This window comes from Nicotiana tomentosiformis, chromosome 7 (genome assembly GCF_000390325.3).
Source record: "Nicotiana tomentosiformis chromosome 7, ASM39032v3, whole genome shotgun sequence".
Classification (NCBI taxonomy): domain Eukaryota; kingdom Viridiplantae; phylum Streptophyta; class Magnoliopsida; order Solanales; family Solanaceae; genus Nicotiana; species Nicotiana tomentosiformis.
In genome coordinates, this window is record NC_090818.1 from 74342073 (window position 1) to 74366613 (window position 24541).

General features: G+C 36.6%; 1 protein-coding gene across 3 annotated transcripts in view; it reads right to left on the bottom strand.

Moving 5' to 3' along the window:
- The window catches only part of LOC104097761 (probable anion transporter 4, chloroplastic), a 32388-nt gene extending 9598 nt beyond the window's left edge, over nt 1–22790 (bottom strand). Inside the window, exons 1-7 of one of the 3 annotated variants that reach the window (XM_009604378.4) lie at nt 22219–22790; nt 20402–20628; nt 19896–20262; nt 19373–19417; nt 19150–19296; nt 5160–5297; nt 5038–5071 (exon numbers count right to left, since the gene is read on the bottom strand). In XM_009604378.4, the coding sequence (XP_009602673.1) occupies nt 5038–5071; nt 5160–5297; nt 19150–19296; nt 19373–19417; nt 19896–20262; nt 20402–20628; nt 22219–22620 (1360 nt within the window). In that variant the 5' untranslated portion in view covers nt 22621–22790. Of the gene's footprint in view, nt 1–5037; nt 5072–5159; nt 5298–19149; nt 19297–19372; nt 19418–19895; nt 20263–20401; nt 20642–22218 lie in introns of all 3 variants that reach the window. The other 2 variants (XM_018771361.2, XM_033656524.2) reach the window with 2 other exon arrangements.
- Nucleotides 22791–24541: the final 1751 nt, after the last annotated feature.

The window sequence follows — 24541 nt, forward strand, 5'->3', positions numbered from 1 at the left end:
TTTTACATATCAGCATTGTATTCCTATTCTTAATCATGACTTGTGACACCAGTTCTTGGGGTAGTTTATGTTAAATTTCGGATTTTAACTTTATTATTTATATAATTATCTTTCGCTTGAGTTATATCTGTGTTGGTTAGTTCTCCTAATGGATTGGGTTAGGTGTCATCACGATTTGATGGGATTTAGGTAACCTCGAGGCCAAAAAGAGTTCTATACACGTCACGCTTCACACCATTGAAGCAATGGTAGCTTTACCTTTTCTTTTTCTTTTTTCATTGGCCTTCTTAGCTATTTGGAATAAAGGGGCTAAACTATTAAGACTTGAAGTAGTAAAATAGATATACCAGTGACATAATGAAAACGAAAGAAAGAAAAGACAAAATGGCCCGAGTAAAGCAAAAGTGTTACCTGTAAGGCTGTAACAGATAAGTTCCTTCATACTTTTGTGAAATGTGCACTATCTAAACAATTAATTTGAATGCTTTGCTCTGATTTTCCAATGTCTAAAAGTAAAGTAGTAGAGGTGACCTTAACAGTGCTTTCATTGAACTATCGAGGTGTGGCTTAGTTTGCATATAGAGGTGCAAAGAGATCTTCTGCATTTGCACCTCCGAATATTCCATGGGCACATGAAGAGGAGAGAGGAGAAGGGAGAGAGTTGGGAACCAAATAAATAGGTAGAGTTGGATTCAAGTACAATTTTCGTCGCAAAGACCGAAAAGCCACCTTATTAGTACGTTGGCAATGAGATGTTAGAGGTAAATTGTTAAAAGAAGAAACGGATACATTGCTATCCTACTACATCGATGGAGTAGGTTAGCAAACCCTATATATATATATATATATATATATATATATATATATATATATATATACACACACACTCCCTCCATTACAATTTATTTGAACCTATTCCTTTTCTAGTCCGTTCCAAAAAGATTGACTTCTTCCTAAATTTGGAAACATTTTAACTTAAATTTTTAATTATATCCTCAATGAGAATCTTTTACAGCTACACAAATACTCTGGCACGTATAACACCACAAGTTTCAAAAGAATTATAACCACACAAATGTTATGACTTGTTTAGGACCACAAACTTTAAAAGTCTTCATTTCTTTCCAAAACTCCGTGCCCAATCAAATTGAGACCGAGGGAGTGTGTGTGTGTATATATATATATATATGTGTGTGTATATATATATATATATAGATTGTTTTAGACCACAAGTTTCAAAAGCATTTCATTCTTTCTTAAACTCTGTGCCCTGTCAGATAGGTTCATTCTTTTTTAAACTTAAGGAGTAGTACATAAAGAAAACAGAAGAGGAACAAGGAAAGGAAGAAAGAAAGATGAAAGTATATCTTGAGGTTTTAGGAATGGACTTTGGTGAAGGTGCAAAAAGGTGCTGCAGCAGGAGTGTTAGGGATTTGGGCAGTTGGGGTCAGATACAACCATTGTGATTTTTCCTGATAAAATAGACTGATAATGACTTGGGTGACTGGGATATGGATTCATTATTATTATAATTATGTTACTTATCCATTTTGCATTCAGATATAGAAAAAGAATAGGGAAAAGGACCATCCTTAAATTTTGATAGAAATATCTTCAAACTCGAAAAAAATAGGCAGGGGTGCAAATGCTTGAAAAAAAATGATTTTAAGTTTACAAAAGATCTAAATATATAATCTCACTTTGACCAGGTATGGATCTCTAGAGCAGAGTCCGAATTATTGGGAACTTAGGGGAGAGGGGTGGCACAAAATTATGACATTGTTATGTTACATGGAAAAATTGAATTTTCATAAGATAAAAGTGGCGTGTACCTAATTTTTGAAATAGAATAATTTTTTAACCAGGTTATAAATTTGTATGTGATACAGATATTACTGTAAGATATAGAGAATTCTAAGTTTAGAGAACCCCTAATTTGCCTTAAAAGGAAGAATTACTTAGTATTTGACTGATACCGGTCGAGTAAACTGAAATAGATATAGAGGATTCATATAGCCAACCCTTACTAGTTTCGGATTGAGGCAAACTTGACATAATAATGATAGTAGAAGAAAAAGGTATCTATTTGGGATGGATGGAGCACAAAACCCAAAATAGTTTACCCTAAAGTAAAGACACCAAATACAATTGAAAAAGTTAAAAGCTCTAGGAGAAACATCAAGGGAAAAAACAAGAACAAGATCTGTTAAAGAATTCACGATTTAGTACTCCGTTCAGTTAATGTTATATGCACTAGACATGGTTTTTAAGACAGAAAGGAACACGCTTGACATATAAACTAAACATATATAATTACCAAAAGTGCCTTAAGTAGCATCTAGTGGTTTTCAACATGCCTGTCAATTCCTAAAAGAGCATGTCAATACGAACAAATGGAATTTTTAAAATAGAAGAGTTTCTAGATAAAAGAAGATGTTCATATGTTTGACCAAAGGGGAAACAATGCTATATAAGATGGTGTTGAGGTAGTAATACAGCCGTTGTACAGTTATGCGCCAAGGAAGCATGTTAAGCTTTTACATGATCATTAATTCAATTGAAATAATCAAATCAGACTTCCTTATTAAATGTACACTGATCTGCTAATAAGCTGTTCAAAGTTAAACCCAGTAAAACGAAAAACAAAAAAGAGAACCAAGAAAAGAGGAGTAAAAAGATCACAGCAACAATGGCAAACAATGGCCATACGGCAGTGGCATAGAGGTGCCATGAAATCTTGAATAACCTGGTTGTGCATATATACCCTTATCTGGGGACAATACTAAGTAAACAACTAGGAAAAATAATTGAGACCAGAGAAAATACTATGAGGGTGTTGCGGACATCTCTTTGAGAATACTTTCTGCACAATGACCAAAAAAATAATCTTTGAAAGATCTTGGCCATGTTTTTCTTTCTTATTTTTCTAGTAACCTCTTCCAAAATGCTCCTGTTTTCTTTCACTATTTATCACATGAGAATGTCATTTTTAGGACATCTAAAATGCCCGAGGAATGGAGGTGGAGTACGATGATTCCGCTGTACAAGAACAAGGATGATATTCAAAATTGCAACAACTATATCGGAATCAAACTGCTAAGCCACATTATGAATATTTAGGGGAGGGTGGTGGAGATGAGGGTGGGGAGGAGTGCGTCTATTTTTGAGAACCAGTACGGCTTCATGCCGGAGCAATCGACTACAGAAGCCATTCATCTTATATGGAGATTGGTGAAGCGGTATAGGGATAGGAAAAGGGACTTGCATATGGTGTTCATTGGTCCGGAAAAAAACGTACGACAAAGTCCCAAGAGAAGTTCGATAGAGGTGCTTGGAGGCATAAGGTGTTCCTATAGCGTACATTATGGCGATTACGGACATGTATGACGGGGTTAAGACCCAAGTAAGGCCACTGGGAAGAAACTCGGGACACTTCCCAGTTGTGATGGGGTTGCACCAGGGGTCGGCTCTTAGCCCGTTCTTACGCCTTGGCGATGGATGTATTGACGCAACACATTCAGGTGGAGATGCCACGGTACATGTTATTTGCAGATGACATTGTGCTGACAAACGAGACGCGAGGCGGAGTTAACACTAGGTTGGAGGTCTAGAGATAGACCCTCGAGTCCAAAGGCTTCAAGTTGTGCAGGACTAAAACCGAGTACATGGAGTGCAAGTGAAATAACTCAAAAATTGAAGTGGAAGTGAGGCTTGATACACAAGTCATCCCCAAGAGAGGAAGTTTCAAGTACCTGGGGCCAGTAATCCAAAATAGCGGGGAGAGAAGATGTCACACACCGTATTGGAGCGGGTGGATGAAATGGAGGCTTGCATCCGGTTTTGTGCAATAAGAAAGTTCCACCAAAACTTAAAGGTAAGTTCTATAGAGTAGTGGTTAGACCGACTATGTTGTATGGGGCGGAGTGTTGGCTAGTCAAGAATTCTCATGCCCATAAAATAAAAGTAGCAGAAATAAAGATGCTGAGATGGATGTGTGGGCATACGAAGAGGGATAGGCTCAGGAACGAAGATACTCGGGAAAAGGTGGGGGAGGCCCATGGAGGAGAAGATGTGGGAAGTGAGGTTGATATGGTTCGGACATGTGAGAAGGATATGCACTAACGCCCTAATGAGGAGGTGTGACAAGTTGAATATGGGGGGTCTGAGGAGATGTAGAGGGAAGCTGAAATGTATTGGGGAGAGGTGATTAGGCAAGACTTGACTTACCGAGGACATTACCCTTGATAAGAAGTTGTGGAGGTCGAGAATTAGGATGGAAAGTTAGTAGGTAGTAGAGCTTGCTTCCTGCCCTTACCGGCGGTTTTAATATTACTCTTATTTTGTCTTATTCTTGGATGTCTATCCGTATCTGATGTTGCTTCTGCTCCGGCTTTGTTACTATATCACTGTTGTTATGTAACAGCTCAGCCTACCAGTGATATTGTCCGCTTTGGACCTAGGCCCGTAGTGTTTTAAAACACGTCATATGTGACATCCCAGGTGAATCCCACATCGACAAAACACGGGAGAGATGCTGGGTATATAAGTAAAACAAGCCTTAGACCCTAGTGACGCGTTTTAAAACCCTACGGGCCGAGGCCCAAGACAGACAATATCACTAGTGGGCTGGGATGTTACATGTTACTATTTTTTCCAGGACTTTTTCATTACTATTTTTCTTTTGCTTTATTGCTGTGGCTATGCTGGCCTGAGCGGGGTCTATCGGAAACAGTCTCTCTACCTGCACAAGGTGGGCATGGTCTGCGTATACACTACTCGCCCAGACCCCACTTGTGGAATCCCACTGGATTTGTTGTTGTTATTGTTTGATTTATCACGTGAGAAGCGGATGCAGACAGACAGAAAATGTGAAAACTTCTCAACCAGTATAAGCTCACATTATACAATAACCACAATATGCTGTTTCGTGTGTGCCAGATAAATAGTTGCATAAGAACAAGTAACTAAATTCAGGAGACAGGGCAAGATCATTCGAGCAACTGGCACAAATTGCACGAGTAAATGGACAAGAATTACCGTGGAGAACGCCAGAATATTGTGGTGAAATATCCTGTTAATGGATGTAAATGGAAGATCAGTTCCATAAATGAAAACTTTTGCTTTACTGATTCATAAAATATATATTTTTACATTCTAACCTGAAGGTTGACAAGGAAGCCACAATGACTAAATGCTTTCAGCCCTACAGCTAAAGTAAGCCAAGCAGATGCGATGGAGGGGCTTGGTGCCATAGTTAAACCAATAAGGGAAAAACCAGCGCCAAAAAACCCAATTGACTGCAAATGGAAAAGAAAAGTTGTGTTAGATGATAGTCTTACTTAGTGTGTCACAAAAACGAAACAAAGCAAAAAAAAAACAATTTGAATATTCCATTGAATCAATAACATTCAACAAGCTTTAACTGAGCATTGAACAAAAATTCATTTATCAAGAGGTAAAACAACAGTTTCTACTGAGTAGGGCTGCTTTCAGCTAACACTTTGACCTGAGTAATCCCGCGGAACCAGTGGTTTCGGTTAACCAGTCATTTTCTGTCAACATGCTATTCGAAAATATTCAACTTTTGACACGTAAAGAGATGTGCCTCGAAATAACTGTGAGCCCCATTTTTTAGTAGCCAGTGTTTAAAAGGTGGAGCCACAAGGGCGGAAACCATTTTTCCTATAAAGGGGTTGGACATTCCCGCGAGACAAGATGTAAGTCTCATTTAATTTTTATATTAGTTCTTTTAGAAGAATAAAGTTTAAAAATGTATAAACTATGAAAAATTATGAAATGCATTATAGGTTGGATAAAACTCAAGCGCAGAAAATGCATATAATATTAAATATATATAGCAGGGTAATACAATCTGATGTGGCATCTCTCAAATGTCAGGGTTTCTATTTATCTCCTTTCTTAGAGCTTTGCCTTTTTAATGAAGAAAATATAGTCCTATGTTGGAAAAAATAAACAAACAGTCCTGTCTTTTACAATTCCATTGGTTACAATACTCTGTCAAGGTGAAAAACCCCCAACAGGCCAACAGACGCTTCTTCTTAAATTCCTTTTCTAACAGTCACTCACTCTTGCCCTCTTAATTACCATACTTGTCTTTCTCTTCATCTTCTGTTTTTGAGTACTCTTCTTTTTTTCCACTTGCCACAGAGGAGTTATTTCTCTCAATTCTCAAGGTAAATCTCTTCTTTATAATTTTGGAATATAGTTGTTCTCTTTCATGTTTAGTTTGTTTTCTCCGCATTCAAGATGAAGAGATGGTATCTCTGATTATTATCTATTCCCAATTTTAATATTTAAGATTTTGCCTTTTTGTTATTCCACTTCTAGCGTATTTCACAAAATTTTGTGATTAGTTTTCTGCCTGTTACGTTTATTCATTGATGTGTATCATAGTCTAATAATTTGTGTTTGTGATCTACCAAAATCTTTCAACAATGACATTTTTGGCAAAATTCAGTTTACTAATTACCGAAAGAAATGCCAGTACTCATCTATTCATTATGGAAAGAAGATAGAAGCTGCTATCCTTTATAAATAAAAGAAGATAGAAGCTGCTAGAAGCTGCTATCCTTTATACATAAAAGAAGTAGGTAAGCTTGGCAATGAGCGAGCAAGCATCGTGATTACCCTTGAGATGGAAAGAAGTGGAGGTTCAGTGTAGTTTGAACTTGCAAGGTCATAAATATCTTCTACGTAGTCCATTGTATATTAGCTAGTAGGAATTACACAAAATTAACATTTGGTTCCTTCTCTTCTTTAAAGTCTATTTGTAAACTGATAGGACTATCTTTGTAAGAATTAGTGAAATTCATGATTATTTGTCAAACAATAATTGTTTTTTTACTTTTATGATGTTCACAAACTCAATTACTGTAGTTTTGATTCCGTTACTTATTCTGAGTTCATCTTTTACTGATTTTTTTAAAATTTTGAATGTTATGTGAACACTTGATGGTTTTTATTCCTCAATTAACTTGTGTATAATTATATCTTTAATGCTGCAGTTACTCAATTGATTGTGTGCATCATCAAAGAATGTTTTAAATGGTAGTACAATACTTTACTCCCTCAATCTCAAATTATTTGTCGTGTTTCTCTTTTACACGCCCCTTAAGAAACATTAATTAGGAGGGGTTGTTGACTATTTTACCCTTATTTATATCTTAAGATATAATCTATTCATTGAATATTTATTCTATTTATGTGTCATCTCCATCTTCAAGAACAATTACTACTAAGGGTAAAATGGGGGAAAATAACTACTTTTGTCTTGAACTTCTAAAATGGCAAATAATTTGAGACATCTATTTTTAAAAGTCACGACAAATAATTTGAGACGGAGGAGTAAATAACTTTCCAACTGCAAAGGGTGTTGTAAACAAAGGGTAAATGCTAGGAACTTGAGTTTTTAATCAAACAATAGGTGCATGACATTGTTTGTACATAAACTTTTCCCAGCTAATGGATGATTAATATATTTTCTCACCTTGTTATATCACTAAACTATGATAAATTGATATGATTTGGTGTGAAATCTGAGTATTTTTTGAAGTTTTTTGCAGTGTCTGAAAGTTCCTCGACTATCTAATCCTCATTGTTGCTATGACAATTTGCTGTGAAATCTGACTATTTTTTGAAGTTTTTTGCAGCATCTGAAAGTTCCTCGACTATCTAATCCTCATTGTTGCTATGACATGATTCGCTTTGGGGACGTTCTCTTTCCAGGTTTGCTGATATAAATTTCATCTAAGGTCAATAAAAGAGTGACTTGTGGTTGGTGCAACTTCACGGCTTCGTATCTCTCTGTATATGACTATCTAATAGGGATGAAACTGTTGCAGATAAAAGGACACATGTTGATACTAATAAGGATTTACCATGGACTACATACTTAAGAGAGGAAGAACAAAGGAACAATATGAATATAAAGCTCGAAGAAGCTTCCATTAGTTTTGATTTGAACTCAAGAAGCAGCTGTAACTTCTTTGGCATGAATACAGCTACATTAGAAACCATTGGAAATAGAATATTTTAGTTTTTTTTTCTAATCATACAAGGCCAAAAGTTCTGTACTCGACTCAAAAAAGTGCTAGTATAACTTTTTATCTGAAGCTCCTATTCAAGGTATATTATCCTTTGTCTATGTAATTAGTGATTTATTTTGTGGTAAGGAGAGATAATTTGTAGTAACTAATCTTGGTTAATTTAGTTACTAAAACCATGCCAGCTTCAGTAATAGAAGACTGAGCAAAATGATAATGATACAGTTAAATTGATGAAACAATTCCCTAATGCTGTACGGCTATTCCTTCTACACCTGTAGAGAATTTAATTCAGGTCATTTCCTTTTGCTTATGAGCTTTTGTTTGATATTGTCGTGTTTACATGATAACTTTTGTAATGAATTTGGGTATACTTTGGTGATTAGCTCTCCATTTGCTAGGAATTGGAAGAATCTAAGCATGGTGAAGAGAAGTGTCATTGGTGTAGAAGTAGCCTATATACTGAGTTCGGATCAAGCAATTTCTCAATTTTCTTTTGCTTCTTTCTCCTTAGTTAAGCAATTTCAGTTTTAAATCTTGGCTTTTGCTCGTATCGCCATTCTCACCTTCTTTTCTCCTTATATCACTATGCATTTTCCCACTTTTAATACATTTAGTTCTGTGTTAACTAATGAAATACCTTAGGATGTAATTAGTAATTAAATCAATAAGAAATTCAATAGAGGGTCAAAAAAAATGATGGACTAGAAGGTAGCATGGCATCTATCTTTTGAATGAAATTTTTTTTTCCTAATTTTTTGGTTTTCCCCCTTTTTTGTTTACTTTATTTTAGAAATCTCAAAAAGTCTCCAAATAAAATTACTAATAAATGTTACTTATGAACAATATTTAAATGTACGTACTATCACTAATAATTATTATCATTTACAATAATTAATACGCTTATTATTTAACAACATTTAAATAGGAAGGGAAGGCAAGAGGACTTGTGTTACATAATCTTTTTCTCTCCAAGTAAGAGGGTAATTTTTGCTTGTATTCCTCTTCGACTTGCTTAGGGCTGCGACATAGTTGTTGTATGACTTACATTATGTAATTTGTTTTTTATTCTAATATTATTAATGTAGGCGCAGCTTGAACGATTGGGAAGTAAATTCAGTGTCCTCTCTTTGCTCCAGTTGCATAACAGTAGGCCTTTAAGCTCCAGAACTGATGCTATATTGAGGAAGGGAGATACAAATGGGAAATTCACTGTCAAGGCTTGCTATAAACACTTAAGGGACTTATCTGCCTCCATTCCTCTTTGGCCATGGAAGTGTATTTGGAGGAACAAAGCACCTTTAAAGGTGGAATGCTTTGCTTGGTTGGTCACATGCAGCATGTTTAACTCAAGAGAATCCTCAAAAAAGAGGGATCAATATTTGTAGTAGATGCTCACTATGCAAAAGGCAAAATGAGGACATTAATCATCTCTTCATACATTGCTCTTTCACAAAACAAATCTGGGATTGCATTTTGAGCATTGTAGGAATTAATTGGATATGCCAAGTTCATCAATGGAGTTGCTGCAACGCTGGAGCATTAAAGGGATGGGAAAGGCAAAGTTGTAAACATGGAATTCAATTCCTTCAGCAGTCTGGTGGGTCATTTGGATGGAAAGTGTAATAATTCGAGGAGACGCTAGTTTAGGAGACTTACGGATTTTCTCCAAAGCGTAAGCAGATTGAGTGCAACAACTTGGCTCGAATCATTGGTCGTCGGGAATCCTCACGTGGTGGAATAACCCCCTATTGCCACAACCTAAAACCCTCTTTGTTGGATGCAAAGAACTACTAACCCTAGTCACCCTTTTATTGTGTGTATCAGACTCCAAATACCGATAATGGTGTTTATATAGACTATATTTAGAATTAGGGTTAGATTGCCTAATGGGCCATCTTATTAGCTAGCACCCCTTCCCAAAAGGTTATATTTTTCCAACATCTCCCACTCACACATAAGGGAGTGCTTAAGCTCCATCAAGCTAAGGGAAGAACACATTTTCCTTATCTTTCTCTTGCATCATTCATACCGGATAAATAGGTCATGCGACCAGCACACTATGAGAGCACGTTGCTATACATCTGTTAGGAATATATAGCCTCTCGTCGTCATCATGATAGCCTTCAAGTAGATCATATGAAGTATGCTCAGTGCCCTAGATCATTTGAATCACATCGATACATCCTCGAGATCTCATGTATCATAGTTTCTTGTGTTCACAATTATGACTCATAAATCATAACAGGTACCAACAAACACAAAATGAATGAGATTCCATCAAAGATCTTCCTCTTCGCACGAGTCTCTCAACTTGAATTCAATTAGCTTTTCTAGTCATGCTCTGCCAAACCAAATCTTCCATGGTCATTTCGTAACATGCTAAGATAACGAATATCGAACCAAGTTTCGTGCCACTAATAAGAGTACTCAATTTGGGGTGCTCACACAGCAATAAGTTGAGATAAAACTTATGTTAACCCTTTTGTGATGTGATTCTTCGAGTTAATAAAGAACCAACCGACCAGAATCAAGATCTTGAAATGAAAACGTGGTTTGTGGGCCGATTTCAAGAAACAGCGTATCTCAAATTTTAGGACTCGGAATATGATGATTCAAAAACGAGGTGAAAGATGACGATTTAAACTATAAGAAAGACTATTTACTCGTTCAAAACAAGTAAATATTGGTGCTGCACCAGTTCAATGAAAGCAATGATTCTATGATATCAAAAGAACGAAGTTAGATCAAGAAACGTGTTCTTGAATAATCAAGAACTAAAAAGTTCCTCAAGTCACCACTTGGAATCAATTAACATGATAAAGAAACACCATACGCAATTGAAAACTAGATAAAGACTATCGCCACCTTGTTTGGAACCAAAAACAAGGATAAAGAAGACAAAATAGAGAAAAACACTCTATTGCAAATTAGGGCAAACCTCCAAAAACGTGAATCCTCTAGGAAGAGCATGAGAACCCTTTATATAGGCCTATGGTCTCTTCTTTGATGACTACAATTCCTATTCTAATAAGGAAATAAAATAGCTAAAGACAAGGAAAGTAAAATCCCTATTCTACAAGGAAAGAAACTAGAATCCTACTAAAAGGAAAATCCTTATTCTAAAAGGAAGACAATAAAGAAAGTCTAAACCTACCAATAAAAGGAAACACGAAATCCTTTCTTGTAAAGAAACAATAAATCCTATTTTAAGAAGAAAAGAATCTTGGCTTCTTAAGATCATCCTTGAGCTTTTTGGACTTCTTGCGCTTCTAGAAAATAAGTCTATATGTTTAGACTTGAGCTCTAAAACATGATCTTGGGCAAAACTAATAAAATCTAACATAGATTCTTCCTTTTCATCATTTTAGTTTGACATTTGCACGCATGGTATGAAAACATGTGCTACAATATTTTCTCCTTTCACATGGAGCATGTCTTTATCTCACACGATAATGTTGTACAGATAATGTTCAGACACCATATGTATCCGAACTGAGTTCCTTGATTTACTCAATAAATGTGAACTCACATCTGGCCTCTTAAGGTAGATTAGGTGAAACCTATTTTCACCAAAAACACTAAATGACCTTTGCCATTCCTTTGTGCGACGCTAAAGATTTTTAAGACGTGCTCTCAAATAATCCGTATGATAATTTGCCTAAAATCTCGTCTCATCTCCCATCAATACTAAATTGATGGAAGGGGCCACATGTGTGAGAATGTTGACCTCTATCTACCTGATATACCTTTCAATAATATTAAGAAAATACACAATAAGAATTTATAATACAAATGTATAATAAACATTCATAATCAGAATGTACATAAACATTTAAATAATAAGTTTATACAAAATCAAAACTTTATTTGACATCAAAAAACAATAAACATCTGAAACGTTTGGGAAAATGAAATAATAAACCAATAACATATCAAAGCCTATGTAACCCTTGAGATCTAGCATGTTCAATAAACACATCTCTAGGAATTGGCTTAGTCAAAGGGTCTACAACCATTTCTTTTGAGCAGATATATTGTACGTTCACTTCCTCGCGTGTTACTTTGTCTCTCATATAATTGAACTTGAGATCAATGTATTTGGTTTTTACAGTGATATTTCGGATCCTTGGTGCTTGTAATCGCAGCTTGACTATCACAATCGACAGTCATTGGATCAGCACTTATTGCATCACCAATCAAATGCCCCAAGAATCTTTTTAACCAAATATCTTCTTGTGCAGCATAGGAGAGAGCCACAAACTCGGCTTCTATTGTGGATAAGGCCACACATGATTGCTTCTTACTATTCCGTGATATAGCACCATTATTGAGCAGAAAAATATATCCAGAGGTGGACTTTCTCTCGTCCATATCTCCTCCATAATCAGCATCAGTGTATCCCCTCAAGCACATGTCATTGCCTTCATAACAAAGTGCATAATCAGAAGTTCCCTTCAGGTACCTCATGATCCTTTTAACTGCTTTCCTTTCCAGTGTGCTGGGCCAGCATTAGATTGATATTTGCTTACCAAGCCAACTACGAAACAGATAGCAGGTCTAGTGCACAACATGGCGCACATTAGACTACCAACTGCACTGGCATAAGGAACTCAGCTCATTTGCTCCTCTTCTTTTGGAGTCTTAGGATACATTATAGCACTCAAGGCATTGCCTCTGTTGATTGGAGTATCAATAGGGTTACTATTATGCATATTGAATCGTTCAAGAACCTTTCTGATGTAATTAAGAGACAACAATTTCCTTGAACGTTCTCTCAAAATCTTTACTCTGAGAATATATGTGCTTCACCCATGTCTTTCATTTCGAATGGGATGATAACCAGGCCTTAACCTCGTTTAAATACTCCATATAATTTCCTGTTATTAGTATGTCATCAACGTATAATGATATAATCACAAATTTGCCCTTAGATCTTTTGCTATAAACGCAATGATCCGTAAAGACTGAGCTTTAGCGTTTCATTCGGTGGTTTGAGACTTTGAGTAGCTTCATATGATGTATTATGACTTGAGTGTATGGTCGGTATTGGTTTTCGAGTGGTTCGGGATTGATTTGGAAGAATGACTCTCGATTTGGAAGTTTTAAGTTGGAAGAGTTGACCAAGGTTTGCCTTTTGGATAAACGGACTCGAAATCGGGTTTTGATTATTCAAATAGGTTTGTATGATGATTTTGGACTTGTACGTATATGCGGATTTGGTTTTAGAGGTTCCTAGAAGAATTCGACACTATTTGTCGAAAGTTGGCAATTTGAAGAACTTAAGAGTTCATAAGTTTGACCAAGAGTTAGACTTTGATATTATTGGACTCCAATTGGTGTTTCGAGATTTTGGATAGCTCTAGTTGAATTGAACTTGTGTGCAAAGTTTGGAAGTAATCCGAAGTGTGTAAGTGTGATTCGGACACTCTTTTGAAGGAACGAAGATTTAACAACTTAAGAGAAATTCTATTCGGTTTGAGCCTCGATTCTTTGTTGTGATGTTCCCGTGGGTGTTTTGGGCCTTTGGATAAGTTTGGATAATGTAATTGTACTTGTTGGTATGATTGGATAGGGTCCCAAGGGGCTCGGGTGCGTTTTGGATCGCTGATTGAGAGACTAGTTAAGTTAAAGATTTGGAGTTTGACCATGGTCAATATCGGGTCAAGACAACCTCTTTTCGGTGTTTTGAGTGCGCGAGCAGGTTCATAGCGTGTTTTATGATTGAAATGCATATATGGTTTGTGTACGGGAAGTTCCGAATGAGTTTTGGATGCTAAAACAGAGATTTTGCGATTGCTGATTTCCTGGTGCAACAATTCCGAAAATATCGGTTATGTCCCTGAAATTTTCAGACTTCGTTTAAAATTTCAAAACATCATATCTCCCTCATTTTAAGGCCAAATTGGGTTATTCAAAAGGCTATTTTGGATGTAATCTCGCAAAGATTGTGTTGGGCTAATCAAATGTGAGTTTCGGGATAGATCTGATTCGAGCTGGGACAGCTGCTGCGTTTTTTTTCTTGTTTTGAAATTTAGTTACTTTTTCTTACAAGGTTTTGGAGCTCAGGAAGAGGCGAGTTTTGAGGGAGTTTTCATCTACTTCATTGGGGTAAATAAACCTAACTCGAATTTATGATTATAACATGAATCTATCATTGATTTTGGCTCCAAATCAAGGAATCTTAAAGAAGAAAAGAATGTTTTGGCTTGAAAGCTAAAAAAAGTGCATTTTGGGGGTTGTGACAAAACTTTTCTAAAATGAAATATGGAGCTTTGGACCCCAATTTGGAGTCAGTTTTGGATGAAACTTGTATTTGGACTCGTATTCAAATGGATGTTCGAGATTTGTGAGTTTTGTCGGGTTCTGGGGTGCGGGCTTGGGTTGACTTTTTGATTGACTTTGAGTATTTGACTAATGATTCGACTTTTATCGTTTTGGTTTGATTCCTATGGCATTATCTTATATTATTGAGTTGTTTTTGGCTAGATTCGAGCCGTTCGAAGTCGATTCGCAAGGCATTTTTAGAGTATTGATTTGGCTCGTTTGAGGTAAGTGTCTTGCGTAGCTTTGTTGAGGGAATTTTTCCTAATAAATAATATTATTTGCTACATGCGGGGGTGATGCATATGCGAGCTGACGAGCGTATATGCATATGCCAGGGTTATCCATACTTGGGGTAAATTATATGCTTCTTTGTGCATTGTTGAATTTTGTGACCTTTTGACTTATGCTATATTTACTTCTATGACTAAGTGAGTTAATTTATCCATCCTAGAGATCCTGTTAAAACATATGACAACTTAAAGGAATTTAATGAGCTATTTTTGAGATTGTTGACGTACTTAACTTGGCAGGAGAAATTCTTACATCATGAAGACACATCTGTACCTGTTATTTTCATGTTACTTGAGCTTCTTTATCCGTAATAAGAGACTACGATTTGGGCCTTAGGGCAATGTTTGGCACAATGGGTATTTCCATGCGATTGATATGATGTTGACATGATGGGTATTTTCGTGCGGTTTGAAATGAGATTGGCACGTGGATTGTTTCCATGCGGAGAGGATGGGTGTTGGACCTTACGTTATGGTTACTCGTTCCTTAGACACATACATGTACTCTACCTTGGTTTACATTTATGTTTTCTATCTTGTGTGTTACTTTCATGTCTATGTTTCCTTACTTAGTTTACCTCTATGTTCCTATTTGGTATGTTACTACAGATTTATGTCCCTGCCCTGTTTGTTACCGTTACATCTACGCTTTTTACTTGATTTATTATTGTTACATTTTCTTACCTATTTCATGCCTTTACTTGTTACGTGCTATTACTTGCCTTTACCAATCACCAGACTTTACCTGTCACATGCCTTTACTTGCCACACGTCTTCACTTACTACATGCATTCACTTGACAAGTGAGGCTTGCTCAGTTGGTAAAGCACCTCCACCCACGATCGTTAGGTCCTGGGTTCGAGTCACGCTGGAGGGGAAGTGTGGAAACACTGTAGATCCTCCTAAATAGGGGGGATTTAAAAAAAAAAAAAAAAGGTCATGGGTTCGAGTCACGCTGGAAGGGAAGTGTGGAAACACTGTAGATCCTCCTAAATAGAGGGGGATTTAAAATTAAAAAAAGACTTACAATATGCTTTTACTTGCTGCATGTCCCTACTTGTCATATGATCTCACTTATTAAATGCCTCTACTTGATACATGTCTTTTTACTTGCCATACACCTTTACTCGTTTCATGTCCTACTCTTCTATGCTTAGTCGGATTGGGTGACTATTAGACTGGTTGTGATGCTTTGTGGAAGCCTTGTCATAATATATAGGAGACTAGCTCTAGGGTGCTGGGTTGCTTATCTTACTTTGTTTGAGTGTGTAATTCCTAGTTGAATTTTGCATGTTCGTTTTCTTGATGTTATGTTATGAACTTTCCTGTGCTTGGTTGTTCTTGAATAATTTCATATGAACTGATATATATTTGGATCGGGTTGCACGCCGCAACGGTATATGTATTGATATATGAATCGAGTTGCACGCCGCAACAGTATATATATATATGAATCGGGTTGCGCGCCGCAACGGTATATATATTTGGATCGGGTTACACGCCGCAACGGTGTGTGTGTGTGTATATATATATTGATATTGGAATCGGGTTGCGCGTTGCAAAGGTATTTGTTAGTGATATTTGGTTATGATCCTTGCGCATACTTCATGATTATTGTTTCCTTTGTAGAAATGGTTTATACAATTATGTCTTGTTTGCCATATTTCTTAACTAGCTCCATAGCTCTCCAGTTAATGCTCTTACCATTATTCGACATATCTCTTGCCTTGTTTTCCTGCTTATTATTTGCACAGGTACATAGTAAGTGAATATCTTTTGACTTAAAACCTCGTCACTACTTCACCGAGGTTAGTCAAGATACTTACTGAGTACATGGGGTCGATTGTACTCATACTACACTTCTGCACCTTGCGTGCAGAGCTGAGTAGCTGTGGAGGACGAAGCCTTGCATTGAAGATGTACTTGCGTTCCGGATATAAGCTAACACTTGTTCTTGATAGTTTCGGATTGTACTTCTGTTTATGTATCTCAAACAGATGATGTATTTATTTTTGTACCAGTTTTGTAAATCTAAATCTTAAGATTTAGTGGTTCATGACTTGTACTACCAGCTCTTGGGATGTAGTATAGAATTCAGTCATTTTTATTCCTTGTTATTAATGGTCTTTCACCTGAGTTACCTTATTCTATGTTTGGCTTACCTAGCACTGGGGTTAGGTGTCATCACGACTAGGCGAATTTTGTGTCGTGACATGATCTTCATGAATCAATGTGAAGCCACTAGAAGTGATTACACTATGAAAGCGTATATACCACACCACTGCCTTGAAGATTGTTTAAGACCATAAATAGACTTCAAAAGTCAACAAACCTTATGTTCGTGGCCTTTTTGGATAATACCCTCATGTTGTTCCATCTAAATCTCTTCACTCAGTTCTCTTTTGAAAAAGGTAGTTTTTACATCCATTTAATGCAACTCTAGATCCAAGCTAGCAACAATAGCCAGAATAAGGCGAATAAAGGTAAATTGTACAACATGTGAGAAAGTCTCGTCGTAGTCAATCCCTTCCTGTTGTGGTTACCCTTTAGCAACTAATCTCGCCTTATATCTCTCAACTGTGTCATTAGCCTTGTGCTTAATTTTGAGAACTCATTTGGTTCCAATAGCCTTTTGGGAGATCAACTAGTTCCCAAACTTGGTTCATTCTCATGGACTCCATTTCTTCTTCCATTGCATTTATCCATTTATCCTTCGAAGGGTAGGAAAGAGCCTCTTTCACATTTCTTGGCTCATTTTCCTCCTGTAGGAGCACCGTGAAAGTTCTCCCCCTTCAATGCCAAAATGACGACCGGATTCTTTGACGGTTACTATGTCTTATTTGGGATTGGTTGAATCTCAAATTTTCCCCGTTTAGACCAACTTCATCCCCACTTGGACCAAAATCATTTGTCTCGCTCCCACTTGGAACGAGATTATGTTCACTCCCGTTTGGAGCAGGATCATTGTTCATTCACATTTTCTTTCAAAAGAAATCAGAAAGAAACTACCTCAAACTTGTCCCCAAAGAATAAGGAAAAAACTGAAGCAAATCACTATTTTGCCGGAAATAGTAGGTCTGCCTCGCCAGAACCCAGCTCCGGTGATCGAAAAAATTATGAACCTGACTGGGGTAGGTTCGGAATAAGCCTGCGAACCACGGGGAGAGAATTTACTCCAAAACTGCCAGGAAAAGAATTTCATGAGACAACTTCTTAAGGTCACCGGAAAAAACTGTTTTGAGGGAGGAAACTCCTACAAATATGAAACCCTATTACTGGGGGAGAAAAACTCACCTCAAAAGGTAGCAATGGCTCTGATACCATGAAGATCTCAAGAAGTAGAAGACTTCTTGTATTTCTGTGCGACTTTACATCCTATGAGCAAGGGAACTTATACAAAGCTCCTACTGCTAATTAAGCATATGGACCACTTTTATGCTCGACTATTGTCATTTTCACCAATTTCCATGTCTCTTTTTGTTTGATTGGTAAACCAAATTCCACATTTCTTACATGCTCTAGATTTACTTCCTTTCTTTATCTGTTGAATCACTTGCAAGTCTGAAAACATTTTGGTCCATTCTAAATGCGCCAGCAATTCACCAAATGGATTGTTTACTGTCATTTATTTTCATTTGTTGCAATGTGATTGGGTCATTCGGAAAGAGGCCTGCACTGATTAGAAGCAACACCATCATTTCTGGCTCAGAGCAACAAAGTGCATATTCTTTGGAGCCAGCAAGCCTCATGACTTCAAATGAAGTTGAAAGCCGCAACTCTATAGTATTCTAGATGGCTCCTTCCTCTTAACATTAGACTCACAACCAGAGAATTATCAGCATGACTAATAGGCAATAGTTAGCTATTTCAGCAGGTTCTCCCAGATATCTGGTTTTTCTTCTCCTTCAAACCTCTCTCTCCATCCCCTTACTCCTGAAAAAACTTTACCATATAATTTGTAGTAATGAAGTGATTAGATCTCCATTGTGAGTTAAACACTTGATCCCCACCAACCTAGGTGGTTATTCCAAATGTGCATGAGTCTGCACTCAAGGTTAAAATTGCTTTCAATTTAGACATATAATCTGCTAATTCCAACTCTCCATTCCAGTTAACTACCAAATGAAGAGAGAATTTCCATTTATCCTTTTGGAGGTACCATAAATATAAAATATCTCCACATGTCTTTGCTTCCACAATTAAGCACCTGCCAAGCTCAACATAATGTGACAGACAATTGTGACGAACTTGCAAGATGTTGTGATTCTTGTCTGAGATACTTTGCTTACTTTTATCTCTTTTAATTGTGTTGGGGGACGCAGAGATGTTAACACCTATTCTACTATATGGAGCAGATATTCGAAGCAGTGGGGAGACTAGCTCAATGTGGTGAGAAAAGCACAAATAATGTGTTATCAAAAATGGTGATCCAAAGGGAAAAAATAACAAGGGATAGAGAGAAAACATACCTGCATAACTTTCCGGGTTAGGGTCACACTTATGCCTCTTTGGATCATCATGTCCGACAGAACCCCAGCAAAATAGCCAGTCAATGCCATCATACTCCATGGAACAGCACTAAACCATGCTGCTTGTCTAAGATCAACATGATATATCTATAAGGACAGAAGCAGCTATATCACTACAATCATCACAAAAAATATATTGAAGTCTATCTGAGGATGTACTCACAGTTTTAAAGTAAATGGGCATCCATGATAGTATAACAAAGAATCCCTGCATAGAGCAAAAAAATTTACCAAGACTGATTAATCAAGAAACGAAGTATAAGATATAAAAAGTACATATAGTTCAACTTAGATATGGTTGCGGGGCAATAGACACATGCATAAGCAAAGAGCCACTTGCTGCAGAGTTTTAAAGTTTGGCAAATCAGAAGACTTCGACAGATGTTCAGAAACAGAAGTGCAATAGATACATATTGCACTAAGAGGAGACATACAGGAAGTGCCTTACAGCAAGTTATGAAACTCAATAATTTGAAACAAAGAGAACTTCCTTTAGGATACAATTAGTTCTCAATTTTTTCACCCAATACCATGGTGCTTTATAGATTCTTGATCCACTAAGATATGGACTTCTGGATAAGGCACTGTAGATTAGCACCTCTATAAAGTTAAACAAGCTAACATAGAAGTAGAAAATGGTGCATTGTTAAAATGCTAATTGTACTATTAGAAATAGATATATGTACCCAGCTATGCATGGCATTTGCAACAATTATAGACCATGTCGGTAGTTTGGAGAGTAAACGCCTGAAAGGAGGGATCCCTTTGCTGGTCTTGGATTTACCCTCAACTACAGTGCGGATCTGCCCCTTGTTCTGTATATACCTCAACTCATGAATGGATATCTGCCGACTTTGTTCGGGAGTACTAGAAGTAGCAGAAACCCAGACCAAAACCCATAGGAATCCGGACAAGCCAAATATCACAAATGGTCCAAATAGACCACCTTGTGACATAAGAATAGGAGAAAGGGTAAGTCCAATAGCACTGCCAAGCTGAAAACCAGCCATGGCAAGTCCGACAGCCCTCGAGCGCTCAGTAGGAGGAAACCATCTACAAGGAAAAGCACCAATGAATCTTAAAGCTATAATAATTAATAAGTTAAACCAGATCATTCAGTTGTGCAGACTACTACTGAATAGTATATCATAGAGATCATATTATAAATTCAACAGGTTCTTGACTTCAATACCTTGCAATCATATTGTTCATGCAAGGAAGAGCTACCCCTTCTGCAACACCCAGCAGCATCCGCACGGCAAGTAATGCCCATAACGATGCTTCTGCTGCCCAAGGAGTTAGAAGAGTGGCCATGGACCACAAAGCCACACCCCATGCCATGACTAACTTACCTCCATAGTAATCCACCAGAGTCCCCCCAGCTATTGGCGAGATCAAGTATCCCCAGAGAAATGATGACTGCCATTAGTGACTATTTCTCAATCAAAACATTGATTATCAAATGCAAGGTCATAATAGAAATTGTAACACCATTCATACTATTTCTTTTGTTATAAGTTACAGACTTTGTACGTGTATTATTATAGCTTCTGTAGTAACACATGAATTCAGAAATAGGTCACTACCTCTGAAAATCTAGTTCTTTGGATGATTCTAGAAATGCATATTTATTTTTATTTTTATTTTTTTGATAAGGTAGAAATGCATATTTATCAGGAAAATATTTTACCATAAAAAGACTCCAACAATCAAATTCAACCCACATTTAGTAGGTGTCCAACATAAGAGGTAATTGGAACAAAAAGGTTTAGCTTTGAAATTTTCACACCAGAAAATACGAGCATTGAAACAAATACAATTTTGAGCAATTTTTAATACAAGCGAATTCAATTGGTTGGGATATATTCCCACTTTTCTACCAAAAAGTATATGAAATTCTTTTCGCATTTATAACATATAAGTTGAAGTTGTTCAATATAAGTGAATTCAATTGGTTGGAATGTCTTCCCACTTCTCTACCTAAAAGCCTATGAAAAGCTTTTGGCATTTATAACATGCAGGTTGCCTCATGTGAGCGTCGTTCCATGGAAACCATTGGATCTTGTAAACGGAATCAAGAAACCCCTCCCCCTCTCCCCTCCCCCAAACACGGACTTTATACGGTGAGGTGGGCCGTGGGGAAGGTGATTGTTTGGATTTGATTTATGTTGTATTAGCAGTTTATAGATTGTTCAAACAGACATGTGCTAGAATATCTAATTTGTATCCTTAGATTTTGTCACATTTAATCCCTCCTCCCGTTCACCCTCTCCTCCCCCATAAGGAAAGAAAGCAGAGAGAAAATATAAAATGTTAGATCAAATCGATCATGAAAGAGCCAGACCACAACAAAAGAAATTAATTTTTGTTTCTTTTAGAACATTAAATTTGGATCTAAAAATTAATGAAATCAGATTATTTTATAAGATACGTTACACCTTGACAATACTTTAATACCATTTCTGACTTGCATTCCAAGTAGGTAGTCACCTAGGATCTAAGAAAAGGTAAGACTTTAAGAATCAAACCAACTTTTCTTACACCAGATCCACCATCTAATATTTCAAAGAAACAGTTATTAGTGTAAAAGATGAATGACGCAATATCATGACTTTAAAAACGTAGCAGAGTAAAAGATGACTCACTTGACTTGATTAAATTTTGACTTGCATTGTTGACGAATAAATATGAAAGTCAGCACTGACACTAAGCCAATGTAGACAGAATATCCTAGTTGAATTTTTTTCTTTCTTTCTTTCAGTCAAGAGAATGCTGCATCTAACATCTTATGCCAATAGACTTGCGGACTCAATTTTCTAAAGCCAATATTTTGAACTTGCTAGTTTATACACTAGACATTTCAGAGAATAAGTAATTCAATATATACTCCATATTCTGAAGCCAATTAACTGCAGTCGGTGGTTTGTATTAGTTATCTATCCAAGAAATTACATTTATTGGATGCTTATGTTTCATGAGAAAAGTCACAACTAAATCAATTCAGTTTACCTGAACGACGCCAGCAAAAGATTGACGCCAACCATGAGAAAGGGATAGGGGAACAATAGCGACAGACATAACAACTCGATCGGCGTTACATAAAGCCAAAGACAAGCCTAACATTGCCACTACTTTCACTCTCTCCGATGTGATGAACTCCCCAAAGCTCTCTTCGACTGATTGAGCATTATTTGAAGACGAAGACGCTCCTCCTATTCGCCAATACCCAATACTCTGATGAGCTGCAAACTCGCTTCTGTTAGCAGTAAACGATTTGAAACAGTTGTGGTTCGACGAGAATTTGCAGTTTGAAGGCAACTTCACGTTGCATACTAATCGTCTGCCAGAGTAATTAGGTTTCCTGAAGGTTGAAATAGGGCTATGACCTCGGAGAGTCGCCGGAGAATTCATTTTTAATTTAGTCCTAAAAAGCGGAGGCACAGTGCTGTTGACGCCGGTGTGTGACGACCACAAATATAAACGGAAACGGAAGATACATCGTTGAAGGCATTTAACACGAGTGGATAAAACGGCGGCCGTTTAAACTTGAATCGTATTTCCACACTAGGAGTACTACTGATGATAACCATGATTATATAGTTAATATACACCTCAAACATATACTATTTACCATTAGTAGCTATAAATTCACCAAATTTATCATTGGTAGAATGTATACCAAATCCATAAAATAAGAGATTAATTGTTTGGAACTAAAACAAGAGCAACAATAATTGGTTAGAGCACCCGCTTAGTTAGCGGAGGTCTTGAGTTTGGCTCTCAACAAAAACATTTTATTTTTTTATATTTCTGTATTTCGCCTTGATTGTATTTATTGCGTAAAATGAATACAGTCAATACAGGTTATATACTTTGTATGTATCCGTGTATTTTATCTTGGTTATAATTGATATTGTATTCGTTGCGCGAACGAATATAGTTGACACGGGATTTATTCGTTGCACATTTGAATACAAGTGATACAAGCTGGTAACAATTGAGCAGTAGCTACTAATGGTAATTAGATAAACTATTGCTAGGCTCTAAACTATAGTGCTTTATGAAAATTCCTATATTTGAAAAGTACTTTTATCAAAAGTATTTTTCAAAAAAGTACTTTTAAGGAGAGATAATTTATATTTGGCTACTTAATTTAAAAAATACTTTTGAGCAGCAATTTAGCGTATGACCAAACTCTTAAAAATTAGTTTTTATTTGTATTTTCAAAAGTAATTTTCAAAAAGTATTTTCTGGGGAGAAACTATTTTTCTCTGCTTCTCAAAAACTATTTCTACTTCTATGCAAAAGTATTTTTTTTTCCTTCTAAAACTATGGTCAAACACCTTAATTTTACGGAGAGGGAGCACTTTTGGCCCAAAATAATATTTTTGGCAAAAACAAAAATTGACTAAACAGTATTATAGTGCCATTACATATAATATTTTTATTTAATAAAGGAAGAGAGAGTAAAAACCAAAAAGGTATACTTACTGATAACTTTATCGTACCCTACCTTTACTTTTGTTGATTAAACAAATAGACTTTTCGGTTAAATATATCTACCAATAAGTTAAGAAACATTATCTCCTAAGATGGTAACAATTGTCCCTTTAAAAGTGACTTCTTAAGATATTAAGATGCAAAACCATTATATTACTTTTTTAGTTTTCACGATTCATGATAGGGAAATATTTTCTTGGACGAGAGAGATATGTGATAGCCAAGTGTAATGATAAATGATGAAAAATGCATGATTTTTGGTATAGCTTCATATTATTTTTAATGTGAGTTGCGGGATATTACATGTTTATAAACATAAAATATGATCATTATATGTTTATTGTGTGTAGGAATGAGTTTGAATGGAAGTTGGTGAAAAACGGATGATTTGATGCAAAATGAAGTTGAGAGGCAAGAGATGGGAGCATGCCATCATTGGTGCATTGCATAAAAGGTAGGAACAAAATGGCCTAGGAAGTGAATCAAAACCAGTGAAGTATGGCACTTTGTTACCAACCCCCAGCACGCGAAAGAAACAAAGAAGAAGAAAAAAGTTGGGAGTATGTCAGGGGTCGCGCGTTGCACCAACCCTTAACACGCAACTCAACTTCTCCTTTTCGAGATAGGAGTGCTCAAGGTCGCCCCATACAAAACCTAATTGATATAAATGCATCATAAAATATCCTTTTGAAGCGAGAGACACTACTTTAGGGTTAGACAACACCTAAGGAGGGGAGAACACGCTAGGAGCAAGGAGGAAGATTCAACCACGAGTTTTTCCTTTCTTCTTCTTCCTATTTTTCATTGTTGGTTATGATTTTAATATTGTAAT